The following is a 15,811-nucleotide window of genomic DNA, read 5'->3' as shown; positions in this document are numbered from 1 at the left end:
TTGAGCTTAAGAATGCCATTCTCTAAGTCAGTCTCCACAATGCATAAGAAGCTGAAAATTCCACAAGATGGTGCCACTAGGACAGGCTTGGCTGAGTGTCCCATGTCCCTGCACTGTAGATTGTTTCTACTCCCAGGCCAGACTTCCTTTAAAACCTCATGTTTTCAGTAGTTTTGTCAAAGTTACATTTCACATACTTATCAACAGTCCCTTATTTAGAAGGTAGTTGGATTAGTGGTTTAAACACTGTTGACAGAGTCAAAACTAAGTGCAACAAATAAACATTTATTAAGCATTTAGGGGATGTAATGTAAATCTGTATTTCTCTTATACTTGCATGCCAGGCACCCTTTCAATCACTTTGGTGATGTTTTTCCATAAATACAAATTTCTACCTAAGATTCTCTTTGAATTTGGGGTAGCCTTGTAATATTGACTTGCAGGTGCACTGGTGTCGTAGCCACAATGTGCTCCCTGAGGGAGGCCTTCTGTGTCAGCGGGACACAAGCTTGATGTAGATGCCATTTTTTGGACTTAGGGCAGATTTGGATTCTAGCTGCAGTGGTATCTGAAATAGAGGGAATAAAAATATTTGTAGAAGTTAACCATCTATAGGAAAACCTCCTTGGAACCAGAATTGAAGCAGGGCTTGTGAAAATTTTAGCTATGGCTTGAGGGATTACTAGTAAAGAAATCTCCCCAATTGGATCATATTTTCTTGAATAGCCAGCAGAACTGCCTCTTCTACATTGGGTATTGGGCACATGCATCCAGTTCCCCCATCCCAGCCCCTGCTCCTTGCTTCCCTTTCCCACGTTAATAAAATATTGAGGGCATTTAGTCCTGCCCTATCCTCACAACAACCCTGTGTGAGAGGTAGAAGCATCTTTCTTTGCAAATGAAGAATGGAGCTTCAGAGAGGCCAAGTTCACATAACTAGAAAGTGGAGAGCAACGCTTCAGACACTGTCTGCAAACGACACCAACCATCCCTGCCTTTCCCTCTCATCTCCCCAGTGCCCAACATTAATTGAGCAGCTCCCTCTTTCTGAGGGACTGGGGAGAGCGGCTTCGTGGCATTCCTGCTCATTTATGCCATGTTCTTGCCTCACTGACAGCCCAAAAGCTTTTCTTATGTCCAACTTAAAAGTGCAAAGTTGATGGGGGAGCTTTTAAGAAATTTCCAAAGCCAACGAACTACTTAGGAAACAGGGTTTTCTCTTGAGCTGGATGTAAAATGATGAATCAGTGGCCAATATGAATCCTTTAAAGCAAAGATGAATCACCAGTGCCTTGGACTTTTCAAATGTCTTGGGTCTGATTCCCTGGCTTCTGGGGGTTGTCGTTCACATGAGGAGACAAGTTATATGTCTAAGAAAGAAGATGGTCTAGACTAGCTCTGGCCCAGGTGGTACCCCTGATGCATAAGGCTGTGGGGGCACTTGAAAGGTGGTTAGTACACAGGAGCTGACTTCTATTTGATTAAAATTAGCCACAAGTGGTTAGTGTTACTGTATTAGCACAGGTCTAGACAACCTGAAATACCATATGAGTTAAAAAAAAAAAAAAAGGAGAGGTCAGTTAAGGTTGGCAAGCCAAGGAAGGCTTCCTGTTGGAACTGAGACCTGGGGTGAGCCAAGGAATGGAAGAAATGTGAGTATGACTTCTCAGGGGCCACTTCAGGGTTTGAGAGGACACCAAAGCATTGGAGAATGGGATTAGACTCTGATGCAGGGTTGAAGGGATGACATTCCAGGTAGGGGCTGCAACCAGAACAGGCACAGAAGAAGGGGGGGGGGGAAGGGGAGACATTTTGGGGTGGGAAGTGGGGGTGGAGAATCCCAAGGAGACTTAACATTCAGGTTTCTGGGGCTCATGGCTGCTGCTTAAACTAGGCAGTGCCAGGTATAAGCAGTGCTTTAGGACGCTGGTCTGACTGCTGCACTGTGTGTCCAGATCAAGGGTGAATGAAAGTCCTATGCCTGTGGAGTGCTTCAGATAATCAGGGGCTCTGCTTTTACTGATGTAGAGCTAAGAGGGAGGGCTTGGGAGTAAGCAAGATCTGGGTTTGTACCCAGTTCTTCACTTTCTGGCTGTTCATTTGTTGAATGGTTTAGTGTTCATGGTATGAATGAGTGAACTTGCCCTGTGCCTGGTATCGTGCTGGATGCTGAAAGGCCCAGGAGTGAACTTGACAGACTTGGTTCCTGCCCTCATGGAGCCTATAGTCCAACTGTGTGACCTCAGGCAAGTTTTCACCTCTCTGTTCTTTGGTTCCTCACATGAGAATGGGAATAATGAACCTCCTTTGCAGGATCACTGAGCGTGAAAGGCCTTGCCATCTCTAGTCAATTAAATGTTCTGCTTGGCCTGGAGGCCAATGGTGGGAGGGGGAAGCTGGGCCTGGAAGGGGGCGGATTGTTGTGGAGGGCCCAGATGCCTGGCTGATGGGTGAGGGCATGGTCTTAGGTGCTTCTCGGGGGCATCAGGAATGAAGGCCTATCTTCCCGTATCATCTCATGCAATGGGACTGGGCTGTGACTCAGAAAGAATGAGAGGACCTGTGTACCTACACAAGTAGGGGAAGGCAAGGCCTTGTGACAGCTGTTGAGTACCCATCAAGGAGCTTAAACCCTTCTGCTTTCCCTTGGGTGGCCTTTTCCCCTCCTTGAGGCAGTATCCTCCAAACAGAGAGTTCTTTAGGGAGCCAGGAGACAGAGGGAGTATCCAGAGGGCCAGCTTCTGTAGGACAAGCCACACATCCCCAACCCTTCTAAAGCAGGCACATTTCACAGCTGCAGAAGAGGGAAGAACTGTTGTGGTAACATGAGGCCCAGTTCTGTTGTATAGGGAATGATAAAAAATAATAGCAAACACATACCCTCTTTACTGTGTGCCAAGTGCTTATCTGAGCACTTGTATTAACTCATTTAATTCTCACAAGGACATAAAGAGCTAGGGGGAGGCAAAGAGAGGTTAAGGGGATCGCCTAATATCAGAGCCCAGATGAAACTCTAGGCAGGCTGGCTTCAGCACAGGGAACTAGGGTGACCACCCCTGCCTCCAGAGGAACAAGGGGTCCTTACCTGAGTCTCAGGACATGCCTCGAACCGGAACTTGCGCAGGATGTGGAACAGTGTCAGCTTGACCTCCAGCAGCCCCAGACGCACCCCAAGACAGCTTCTGGGGCCGGCACCAAAGGGCAGGTAAGTGAAGGGCTGCCGCAGCCGGCAAGCCTCAGCTGTGAACCTGCAGTTGGATAGATCAGGGTTATCCCAGAACTCCTGCTTCCGTTCTTGGTGGCTCTTAACCCCTCCCTTCTGGCTGAGGGCTCCTTTCATCTGAGACCACTTCCCTACCAAGTGATCATAAACCCAGCTGTGGTAAACAGAACCCTGTTTTCCCATGGACACATCACCAAAGGCTCTGCAAGCTGACCAGCTCCAGTTCTGTTCCTCTCATCCTGTCTTGCAAAGCCGAAAGGTAGTGCTATATTAAATCAAACACTGGTAGTGTCAAGAGTGCCCTCCTTGGGAAGGGGATTTGGCTCAATGGATAGAGCATCCACCTACCACATGGGAGGTCCAAGGTTCACACCCAGGGCCTCCTGACCTGTGTGGTGAAGCTGGCCCATGCGCAGTACTGATGCGTGCAAAGAGTGTCGTGCCATACAGGGGTGTCTCCCGCGTAGGGGAGCCCCACGCACAAGGAGTGCTCCCCGTAAGGAGAGCCACCCTGCGTGAAAAAAAGTGCAGCCTGCCCAGGAGTGGTGCCGCACACACACACAGCTGACACAGCAAGATGACAAGAAGAGACACAGATTCCTGGTGCTGCTGACAAGAATACAAGCGGACACAGAAAGCAGACAACTTGGGGGGGGGGGGGGGGAGGGAGGAGAGAAATAAAAATAAATCTTTAGTTAAAAAAAAAAAGTGCCTTCCTTGCATCTCCTTATGAATAGAGTGTTTTGTTAATGAGTCCAAATGCTCACTATTATCCAGAATCATAGCATCTAAAGGAAACCCAAGCAACAATTCCAACCTCTCGTATTTGATAATCACAGCTCTCACCTAGGCCCACAGCTGTAACTTCCCATTAATGGTCCAGAGGATGACACCACCCATCACCCACTAAGCACAGTTCCCCAGGCACCTTGGCTTCCTCACCAGCCCTCCCCTGCACATCTCAGTGCCATGCCTGGCAGGTGTCCCTCCTACACTTACCTGGCTGGTCCAAGCCCTGGAAACTCAGACCACTGGGGCATTTCTCTGTTTGAATGGCCTGGCTTTATCTGATAGCAAATAGCAATATTTGCTTTGCATTCTGTGATGGTAAAGCTTGGTGACAACCACTCTATTTTGCAATGGCCTGCTCACTTATTACCTCTGAACTTTCCTGGGCTTAAGGAACCTCTTAAAACACAATATTAAATATACTTTCTGTTTTCAAAGGTGACGCTGCTGTAAGACCACAGCTGCTGTTAATATTTCTTGGTCTTTACTTCCTGGAGCTGCTGAGCAGTGCAGTATCATTTATCAAAGTCCCACTGCCCACGGCTTCCCAGTGACCTGGTTGCAGAGGTAGGCAGGGTCCCATAAGAAGTCAGAGCCACTATAGGTGGAAACTTAACTACTGCCTGACCAGCCCTCCCCTTACCAGATCACACCGGGAAGGGATAATTGATTCTGATAAGGTGGATGGCTGCTCTGACATTCTTAACTGGGGTGTCAAGAAATGAGATTTAGGGAAGCAGACTTGGCTCAGTGGATAGGGCATCTGTCTACCACATGGGGGTTCCGCGGTTCAAACCTGGGGTCAGTGCTGATGTGGGGAGTGCCGTGCCACGCAGGGGTGCGCAGGGGGTGTGCCCCGTAAGGAGAGCCACCAGCCTGCCCAAGAGTGGCTCCGCACACACACACAGCTGACACAGCAGGATGATGGCAGCAGAGGGAAAGGCAGATTCCCATGCCACTGACAACAGAAGTGGACAAAAAGAGGAACACGCAGCAAATGGACACAGAACAGACAACTGGGGCAGGGGGGAGAAGGGGAGAGAGAGAAATCTTTAAAAAAAAAAAATTTAGACAATGGACCAAATCCATGTTTGGCCATACCCAGAATGAGGGGGTGGGGGTGGGGGGGTAGGAGGGAAAATCGAGGTCTAACATTTTAGCATAGCTGGAACTCACCATTTCCGATTCAAGGGGTGGAGAAATTTAATTGATACTATTGTTTCAGAATAGTCGCCAATTTAAAAATAACATGTTTTATTACTTTCAGTGCAGGCTTTACATAAAGTCCTATGTCTTGGTTTGAAAAAACAGACAACCATTTGAACTTGACCTGTCACTTGCCCCAGTGCTACTGAAATGCTGAAACTCTAGGTTCGGTTTGGGGCTTCTTAAAGTAGTACAATTACTCCCTTTGGAAATGATGCCTTGCAAACGTCTATCCAAATTGCCACGATTTCAGACGGCCTGGGGAAGACTTTACTAAGGTGTACTGTGAAAAAGGAGCCCCTTTGCCCCGAATTTCAAGCAAGACGCGTTTGTAGAAGGCTCAGGCTGCCGCCTCCTGCTGAATCTCCATCCTGTAGCTCTCCTTTCCCGCGCGGGGAATGGGGACGGCCCTCCTCGGGTACCGAACCCTCCGGCGCCCACGACGGTGGGGAGCGGCACTCACCTCTCGGGGTCGAAGGTCTCTGGGTCCGGCCAGAGCTCGGGGTCGTGGTGCAGGGCGCCCACGGCCGTCTCCAGCACGGCGCCCGCGGGGATGCGCTGCCCCAGCACCTCGCAGTCGCGCGCCGCCTCCCGCGTGAACCTGCGGGGAGCCACGGGTTATCCGCCGCCCGCGAGGCCCGCAGCAGCAGTAGATGGACTGCCTTGAGGGGGCTGAAGAGCTCGCGGGCGTGCTGGGGCCAACCCCGTCCTTCTCCAAACACCAGAGCCTGAAGGGGGCGTGGGGCCGGGGGCCCTGCCCGCGGCTGCCTTCTCGCCTTCCCAGGACCGACAGTTGGAATGAGGCTGGGGGCTAGGAGCCCAGCCCTCCTCCCAAGGTCGCCCAGACGGTGACAAGCCCCACCCCATTACCCTCCACAGCCCGGGACCCTGCAGTCTCCAGGTTCTTTTGACGTGCTTGGCCTTGGTGAAAATGCATTTCCTTCTCTTCCTTCATTCATCAAACATTTGAGACCCCACCTGGTGCCTCCTGACGAAGGGCAAAGTGCCCTTGAAGAGCTTATTTCTGCTGGGGGCTTAGTCCCCTGACCACAGATTATTCCCCTGACCATAGCCTCTCTCATCCTGCATCCACAGCTAAGACTCTTCAAGTTGCCCTGTTCACCCGGTTCCTCTCCTCCCACCCATGTTCTCCGCAGTCTCTGTCCCCTCCTCCCCTGGGAGTAGCCCCTGCCGAGGTCCCTGATGACCACGCCAGGGCACATTCACCTGACACTGTTCAGTCTGCACCCTACATGGCCCTTCTGTGACATTTGACTTTCTTCTTGCACTCTTTCCTCTTTGGTTTACTTTTTATTTGGAAATAATTTCACCTTACAGAAAAGAACAAGAATGAGAATAGCAAATAGGGTACCCATATTTCCTTTATGCAGATTCACCTATTAACATTTTGCTCGTTTGGTTTATCATTTGATCTCCTACTCCCACCCTTCCTTTCTCTGCACACACATACACAATGTCTATCGAGTTTTAAAGACCTTATTTGCTTTGGTTTTCCTCCTACATCTTGGGAAGATCTCACTCTCACTGGTAGTCTTTTCCACATCCACCTATTAAATGTTGGTTTTTCCTAGGGATTTAATACACACTCACAGCTTTGACATCTTCCTTTTTCCTGAGGACTCCACCAATATCCTGAGTGCAGACCACTAGCCTGACTGCAGATCCCTATTTCTAACTCCCTATCAGACTTCTCCCCTTGGATGTTCCACGGGCTCCTGATACTCACCATGAACAAAAACTGTCAAAAAAGTTATTATATCCCTCCTCTCCTGCTCATCTGCCTCCCCTCCTGCTAACCACCAACCCTACTCCTCCTCCGTTTTCCACATGGCCTTGACCAAGCCAGAAATTTGGAAGTTATCTAGACTTTTCCTTCTCCCCGTCATCAGATTTATCATTTGATCTTACTTATTGTACAGTCTCCATTTTTACTGGTACCTTCCTAATTCAGGCTCTCATCTTTTTTTTACCTCTTTTCCAATCCAGTCTTCTCATTGCAACCGGAGGTCTCTTTACTATGCAAATCTTGTCTGCTTATCCTTGTGGAGCTGGCAAAGAGGAAGGGCTGCTGAGGAGCAGGTTGCAGTAGGCATGGAGAGGGCTCTGAGACTGGGCTGGACCAAGGGAGATGTTTTCCCAGGTGCCAAAGATTGTGTGGCTGGAAGCCCCAAAGTAGAGTTTGGAATCAAAGTTAGTGGCTAGTGAAGCACAGCTGAGAGTCAAGTGCAATGGGTGACATGAAGCCATGAGTAGGAGAAGGAAGCAGGAGATCTGGGAAACCAGGAAAACTGGGAGCAGTTTGAGAGGTGGTTTAGGACTAGTGTTTAGCATGGAGGCTGTGAGCAGGTCAGGGGTGTTTGGGACTGCTTTTATGTGTTCTGGTTGTGTGCCTGGTCATGCTACATATATGGCTGAGCTTAGGGGAAAGGCCAAAAGGACTATGCCCCAACCTAGTTGCTGAAGCTCCCGTGGTTTCCAAACCACCTTCCAGTTTCTAAACTCAGGTCTCTTCCCTGAAGCTGCTCTTGGTTGCTGTAAGAATTTTAGCTCCCTTATCTCACCATGATTTCTTACAATAAATACCCATTACTCACGAAAATATGAGTTTCTGTTTCTTGTAATTTGAAAACTCAGCACTGCTCTCTTGAACCTGACCTTGTTGGTTTTAGGCCAGTGAACTAACCTGAGAATTGAGGCTCCTAGGACTGAGAATTGAGACCATCTTTGTCAATCTGACTTAGCTGCCCCTTTCAGAAAATTAGTGCCCAGGAAGATAAGACTCTAAACCAAGAAATAACTTCAAGAAATTCATGCAAACTAATTTATCTGGGAAAACAACTTTCCTATCAGGACAATAGATTGCTCTCCTAAACAAACAGCTCACTCATCAGACTAACCTACTTATCAGGACTCCCTTCAAGGTGCCTGCTTCACTGTATACACTAATCCCTAAACTATTGTGCCATAAATTTAGCCCAGCTCTAATCAGTTCCTTGCCATGAAAGATCCCCCTTAAACCAGACTCCAAACCCTATAAATATCCTTTCCCAACCTCCTTTTCTGAGATACTACTAAGACACTGTCAAGATAGTGTTCTCCCCTGCTGCAGTTAGTCTAACACACTTACCCTTACTTGATTAAGAGGTTTTTCTGGTGGTGTGTTGGCAGGATCAACCGTCGATAAAGCTATTGAGATAATTCTGAATAGCACTTCTCTCATCTGTGCCAGCAGCCTTGGTTCCTCTGTGAATTTGATACTATGGCTTTTACATTTTCATGTAAGTCCTCTTTGAATAGAAGGATTACTCAGGATGGAGGCTGATGGATCCCCTTGTGATGGTTAAAGCCTCCAAGGATCTCCCTCAACTTTTGTCCCCCACCTAGTGGGAACTATATTTTTGCCAGCCAATCTCATGCGCATAAATTGCCCCTGCTCCTGGGTAATGCTGACGTGATTCTACTGCCATCAGCCTATCCTGACACATTCTCCTTCTCGAGACTCTGCTCCCCTGGATGGAATTTTCTTGGGGAAAGCCTTATCTCTCATCCTTAATAGGAACTGGGCTGTGATACTGGTGCTGCTTTGTCCAGATGAGGAGGGTCTCCCTAACAATAGCCATATATCAAGCTTCTTAGATTCTGAAGACATTTACTTCCCAAACACTAAATATACTCATCTGGAACAAGGCATGGGGTGTAATAAATATGAAAATACTGACCTCTAATTTTCTTTCTGACTTCAGTATCATCCTACTTCAACAGTGCTGGCCAACAGTAAAACAAAACAAACAAAAAACAAACCCACAAACACCCTTCACCCACTTCCCAGGCTTCTGGCCACCTCCTCATCCCAGGTACCCTGAGGGTTTGTTGGCAATCCAGTCACAGTCTATGTCAGAGGCTCTCAGTCTCTGAGCTACCTTCCCTGTGTAGAAAAGACTGGTTTCCCCAACATTACTTGAACACTCTAGGGTTGTGTACACACACCACACACACACCTATACTCCTGCTTATTTCTGTACCACTCCCTGAAGTATCTGGAATCAGTCAGAAAATCCTCTGAATATTAAATCCTTATAACAGGACATGAGGGCATCTGGCTATAACAGCCTCAAAATGTCTATCATCTGATACAATAATTCTGTAATATTTTAATAGCAGAGTTGGTCCTGGTGAGGCTTTACCTAAAGAGAATTTGGATTTGAAAATCTGTTCCCCCTTGCCTATGTCACAATGGATAACTTCTACCAGAGAGGAAAACTTCTGGTCTGATTGTTTATCCTACTAAATGGCAATTGCATAATCCCATTTATGTTTTTGCTTATTTTAGGACTAGGCTATATATATGTTTGGATATGAACATAAAATTCTGGAAGAATACCTAAACTTTTACCATTAGCTCCTCTAGGCAATGGGTCTGGGGTGGAGGATGGCTAGAGGGGGTTGGGGTACCAATTTTTTCTTTGGAAACTTCCATATTGTTTAAATTTTTATTTTTTCATAAATATGCTATTTTGGTAAAAGTAATTATTTTAAAACTAAAAATAATCTATGCTGGCTTTTACTTCACGTTGCAGGACTGGGCTTCCCTAAACATCTTAGAGGCGATACAATACTAATTACTATTAAACCCTGTTTCGACTTGTAAAGGAAATTAAGAGCAACCTGTGACTCTGTGCAGCATTCATTATTCTCTTATGAGCCTTTAATATACCAGTCAGGAACAGTGACAGGCCAGGCTGTGGGACCCCATTCAGATCCTAAACTACTGATGGGATTAGTGTGTGCTTAGAGCTGGTAGCAAAGCACCAGAGCTAAAATTAGGCCAGACAAGTGGGGCTTTATAACGTATGCAGTCTCAGTTTCTAAGGATCAAACAAGGGGTACCCTGAACCCCTTCTTACTCATTTTTTTACTGGAACAGAGCAGACCTAAGCGGGACCCCTGGAAGCTGGAAAACAGCACCTTCCCTTCTGTCTGTGGCTGGGCCTGCTGACTGGTTAGCTACATTAAAAGACCCGGGGGGAGTGGGTGTAACTCAGTGGTTGAGTGCCTGTTTCCCACGTGTGAGGTTCCAGGTTCAGTCCCTGGTACCTCCTAAAAAAATTAAAGAAAAAAACAACAGCAGCAAAATCTGCTGAATTATTAAAAAAATCTGTTGAATTATACTGTGCAGAAGTCCTGATTAACATGAAGTACACTTAACCAAGAATTGTTGCGTTTTCTACAGGGATCACTCTGAGTTTCTTTTACGGATGAGTGTCGGTCAATCTTGTGTCAGCGCTTGGGTAGAGCTAAGACCCTTGTGGTGGACTGAGTCATATACTCTAACAAAGGCATGTTCTTAATCTGTGTTCCTGTGGGTATAAATAGGACCTTTAGAAGATGCTGTTATTAGTCTTTGAAGATCCTATTTTGGATGAGGCTCAATAGAATCGGGGTGGGCCTTAATCCGTTCTACTGGAGGCCTTATAAAGAGCAGCCAGAAGTGAGAGAAAGCTGCGGGAGGAGACCAGGGACGTCGCCATGTGCAGGAGGCAGAGATGTAAGTCAAGGAGCCCCAAGGATGGCGGCAAGCCCTCATTGGAATGCTACAGATTCCGGGAGAAAGCATGGCCTTGCTCATGACTTCATTTGCGGTTTCTGGCCTCTAAAACCGCGAGCCGATAAATTCTTATTGTTTAAGCCAACCCATTGTGTGTTATTTGTCATAGCAGATCTGGCAAACAAAGACCATGCTTTTTGGAGAAAAATTAAAATAAAATGCTTACTCTCTCTGCATTCACCCCCAAACCCAGTGCTAGGACTGAAGTGAACTGTCCTCTTTCCTGGCTGAGAGTAATGATGCCTTGCCTCCCTCATTTCTCTCATGTGATAAGAGAGTTTGGCAGGGCTGATACGATCAAGAAAACCTGTGTGATGGAGGATGGTGAGGCTCAGAAGATCGTGGCTTGCCCAAGATCAGAACTGGACTCTCAGGCCAGTCCTTCTTGAGCTTAATTTTAACACCTTACACTGCACAGTGCTTAACGTGGTGACTGCATTTTCACAGATGTTGCTCACTGATTCTCACAGCTCTTCTGTGGTGTAGATATTGTGTCCCCACTTAACACAGAGGAAACAGAAACACTGAGAAGGACCGGGCTTACCCAAGATCATCAGTAAATTAAAGGCAGGGCCATTAAAGATGGCTTTTGGAATTTCAGTCTAGGCTCATTCTATGTCACAGAGCCCCAGCACTGTATATGACTTTATAAGGGACTTTTAACAAGTTTATCCCGATTCTCTAGTATCTGCCCTGCCCTTAAGTTAGATCAGCACATCCTTGTGGCCCAGAGCCTTCCCTGACTTCATTTTATACTTTGCTGGTTATAAAGGACCAAGAGGAGAATCCTCTGTAGCATTCTTGTGTTGAAGAGACTGTCTACTTTGTTACTTGACATGTCATATAGACAGGGTCTCATGTGATGAATTCTTGATTGAGTTTTGATCCAGGAAATAATGTGTCTTTTCATCAGTTGGGACATTTTTCTCCCACTAGAGAACAGAACTGTTTATACTCAGCTGGTTTCCCTCTGCTGCCAGGAAACTTAGCAACAAAGCAGCAGCCTGACCAGAGTTATTGGCCATCTCTGAGGCCCAGTCAAGGCTTCTTTCCTTTAAACAGCCTTTGTTCTGTGTTATTGTTGAATGTCTTATTTTGAACTTCATTTTAACTTGTATACCAGCTGCCCACACTCCCCTTGTATGGAAGCTGGCTATAAATCATTAAAAAAAACAAAAACAAAAAACAACCCCCAAACAACTGAATGACAGTTTGCTCTGAGGTTCCCAACAAAATCAGGGGAGTCCAGTAGAGTCAAGTCTTAATGATGGCATCAGGAAAACGATGAGGAGAATATCCAAGTTATTGACGTTCTCCTGTACAAAGAGAGAGTTTTCCACAACACCATGTGTGTGCCTGAGGACAGCATGATTTGACTCACATGACTGGACCTTTTCTATATTCACTTCTGGCCCTGAACAGTTTGAACAATATATACAATCACACTCTTTGTACTGTTTTTGGTTTAAAATATTTGGAAATGGAGCAGATGTGGCTCAAGTAGTTGAGCGCCTCTCTCCCACATGGGACGTCCTGGGTTTAGTCCCTGGTGCCTCCTAAAAACAAACAACAAGCAAACAATGAAAAAACCAACTCAGGGGAGCCTATGTGGCTCAGTGGTTGAGAATTGGCTTCCCACATATGAGGTCTTGGATTCAATACCTCGCTCCAGAACTTAAAAAAATATATATATATATTTAAATATATATAATTGGAAATAAAAAATATGTAATATATAAAAAATATATATAATTGGAAATCTTTTGAAACCACTCACACATTCGCCTTAAAAATGGCAAAATTTATCTCCATTTGATTTATCTGGTATATTACTTTATAGAAGTGCTGAGTGGAGTATAGGCTACATGGTTAAATGCTTTGTGTTACTTCTGTTTCTAGAACCTAAGATTTGACCACTGTTGTACATTGCTAATTTTCCAGTGCTTGGCGTATAGTAGATGCTCAATATATAGTTGCTGAACTGAATGAACAAATGAATGATTCAACAGGTAACAGGAATGGAAAAAGCCATCAAAGATGGCCAAAGGCCAACATGGGTTGGAATGAAGGCTTTGTTAAGAAAAGACTAGTGATACTTTGAGAAGGTAATTAACCTAAAGAAAATGGGCCAGCCATTTATTGCTGTATTTATTATACTCAAAGCATTATACCCCATGTCCTGGGGAATACGAAGAAACCCAGACATAGGCCTTGACTTCCTGGAGCTTGAGTGCAGTGTGTGTGATAATGCTAGAGGTAAAGCACTGAGGACCAGTGAGGGCCCTAGAGCGGGATGGTGAAGACTGGGTGGCTGCGGGCATACCTAAAAGCCGGTGGGTACATCCTCAAGGTCTCTGCAATCACCATGTCCAGATAGGGCAGGCCTTCCTGGAGGCTGCGGTACTCAGGGGCCGTCTAATGGAGGGGACATGACAAAGAAGAGTGGTGTGTTAGACCGATTTTCACAGCATTTTGTCTTTTCCATTAAATTTAAAGTTGGTGTCCTACTCTGAATTTAGGCAACATTTAACTGGAAACCTCACAAGATAAAAAGTAGGTACAACCTGAAGTGCATTAGATTAGTACTCCACATTCTCTTTTGTGCTTAAATTCCATGGTATTATATATGGTATTGAATACAAGCAGGCACAGTCTGTGACATGGGGATCTTTGCATGTAATATGGAAATGTTTGATTATGAAACAACAGCAACAGCAGTTAGCATTTATTGAAAATTGATGATGTTATAGACTAAGTATTATACATAAATTACCTCATTTAATCCTCCCAGCAAACCAGTGAGGTGGCTGGTCTCCCATTTATTAAATGAGGAAACTGAGGCTCAGAGAAGTTGTCACATGGGTGGTAATTTATACATTATAAATAAAGTAAAAGGCAAATAGTGAATGTGGTAGGTTGAATTGTGTACATTCCCCTTGCCAAAAAAAACCCATGTTCTTAACCTTAAATGACTTTCCTTTGTTTAGGTCCTTTGGATCTTTAAAAATGTTATTTTTAGTTAAGATGTGGCCAGTTGAATTAGGATGAGTCTTATGCCATATTACTGGAGATTTTATAAAGAAAAGAATCCACCACACCATGGAGCCTAGAGTGCCTACAATTGAAAGCAGGAGGATTGCATCTAGTATCCATGTGGAATCTGGGCCTCCTCTTGACATAGAGGTGCAACGGACACAACCAATCCAAGGTCCACAGAGAAAAGGTGGCATTGGAGTGGGAAAAGTGGACATGGTGGCTGATGGGTATGGGGAATGGCAGGAAGAGATGAGATGTGGAGGCGCCTTCGGGACTTGTACTTGCCCTGGATCGTGCTTCAGGGGCAATCACCAGACATTGTAAATCCTCCCAGGGCCCACAGGATAGAATGGGGGAGAGTATGGGCTATGACGTGGACCATTGACTATGAGGTGCAGAGATGCCCAGAGATGTACTTACCAAATGCAATGAATGTGTCATGATGATGGGAGTGAGGGTTGCTGGGGGGGGAGTGGTGGGGTTGAACGGGACCTCATATATATATTTTTTAATGTAATATTTTTACAAAATCAATAAAAACAAAAAAACAAAAACAACAAAAAACAAAACAAAACAAAACAAAACAAAAAGAAAAGAATCCAGAAGTCAGGAGTCAGAGAAGTCCACAGAGAAAGAAGCTGGAAGTCAGGGGAACCAGAAGAGCAAACAAGAGAGAGGGAGGGAGGGAGGGAAAGAGAGAAGGATGGAGGAAGGGAGGGAGAGAAAGATCGCCGGGTGATGGGAGGCAGGGATGCAAGCCAAGGAACCCAATGACTGTGGCAAACCAGCACCAGAATGTCACAGACTTCCTCAGAAGGAAGCTTAGCCTTGATTTTGGACTTCTAGTCTTCCAAACTGTTAGCCAATAAATTAGTTGTTAACCCATTGTGTGGTATATGTCATCACAGCCTGGTGAACGGAGACTGTGAAATAGCAAAAAAAAATAAAGTTTGCCATCTCTATAAAGAATTTAAATTATAGTAACAAAAAAATTTAAAAATCTACTATACATCAGTAAGAAAAAGACAACTCACTAGAAATATGGTCATAGGTTATGAAGAGGCAAATCACAGAAGAAGAAATACAAGTTGCCATGATAAAAAATGCAAATTAAAACTTGAGATTAATGAAATTCCTTTTTTTTTTTACTTCAGTAATTAGCAAATGTTGAAAAATACTGATAGCTATGAGGGGGTGAGGTTAAGGGGAAGCCTGGCCCTGGGACTCTGCTGGGCTACCAACATCCCCTGCAGGACTTCCACTAGCGCGACACTCTGGTCCCCGTGGCCCTCACTCTGAGCCTGAGGAGGAGTGACGTGTGCGCATGCTTGAGGGTAGGGTGGATTAGAGGGGGGCTATGGGAAGTTTCTTCATTGCTCCTTTGGTTTTCTTGAGGAAGGATTTCCCCCCAAATACTCCTGGCCTCTTACCTCAGTCGCTAAGGGGGTTGTGTGACTTAACGGGCGGGTAGGTGACAGTTTCATTTTTTGTTTTTTGTTTTTTCTTTCAATTAGGTAATGCTGATCTAGTAGGAATCCCCAGCTGGGGTTATTTTTTTTCTTTGATTCCTTCCTCTCAGCAGTAGGAGGCAGCACACCCTGGCAAGTGACTCTGTTCTGCAGACCCCAAGTTTCCAAGTCTGGCATCCATGTGGCCTGCTCCACCTGCAGGAGGAGCCACCAGAGCCCTGGAGCTGGCCACACAGCTGCTCCGCGGGGGCTTGAGACCAGTGGTTCTCAGAGTGAGCTCCCTGGACCAGCAAGCATCACCTGGGAACCTGTTAAAACACACATTGTTGGGGCCCAATACAGACCTGCCGACTCAGAAACCGTGTGCATCATCAGTCGGGGTTTTAACAAGCCTTCCAAGTGAGGGCAGCGGGAGGGAGTGCAGGCAGTAGCAAGTACACAGGCCCTGATGTGCGACGTACT

At 45.9% G+C, this 15,811-nt stretch overlaps 1 protein-coding gene across 1 annotated transcript in view; it reads right to left on the bottom strand.

Moving 5' to 3' along the window:
- Window positions 1–265: 265 nt before the first annotated feature.
- TBXAS1 (thromboxane A synthase 1) overlaps window positions 266–15,811 on the bottom strand; it is a 195,041-nt gene continuing 179,495 nt past the window's right edge. Inside the window, exons 10-13 of the mRNA XM_058297468.2 lie at window positions 13,168–13,259; window positions 5,682–5,819; window positions 3,086–3,248; window positions 266–568 (exon numbers count right to left, since the gene is read on the bottom strand). Coding sequence (XP_058153451.1) covers window positions 494–568; window positions 3,086–3,248; window positions 5,682–5,819; window positions 13,168–13,259 — 468 coding nt within the window. The 3' untranslated portion in view covers window positions 266–493. The remainder of the gene's footprint in view (window positions 569–3,085; window positions 3,249–5,681; window positions 5,820–13,167; window positions 13,260–15,811) is intronic.

Source organism: Dasypus novemcinctus, chromosome 5 (assembly GCF_030445035.2).
Source record: "Dasypus novemcinctus isolate mDasNov1 chromosome 5, mDasNov1.1.hap2, whole genome shotgun sequence".
Lineage (NCBI taxonomy): Eukaryota > Metazoa > Chordata > Mammalia > Cingulata > Dasypodidae > Dasypus > Dasypus novemcinctus.
The sequence above is the reverse complement of the archived record's forward strand: the minus strand, read 5'-3'. Positions and strand labels throughout refer to the sequence as shown.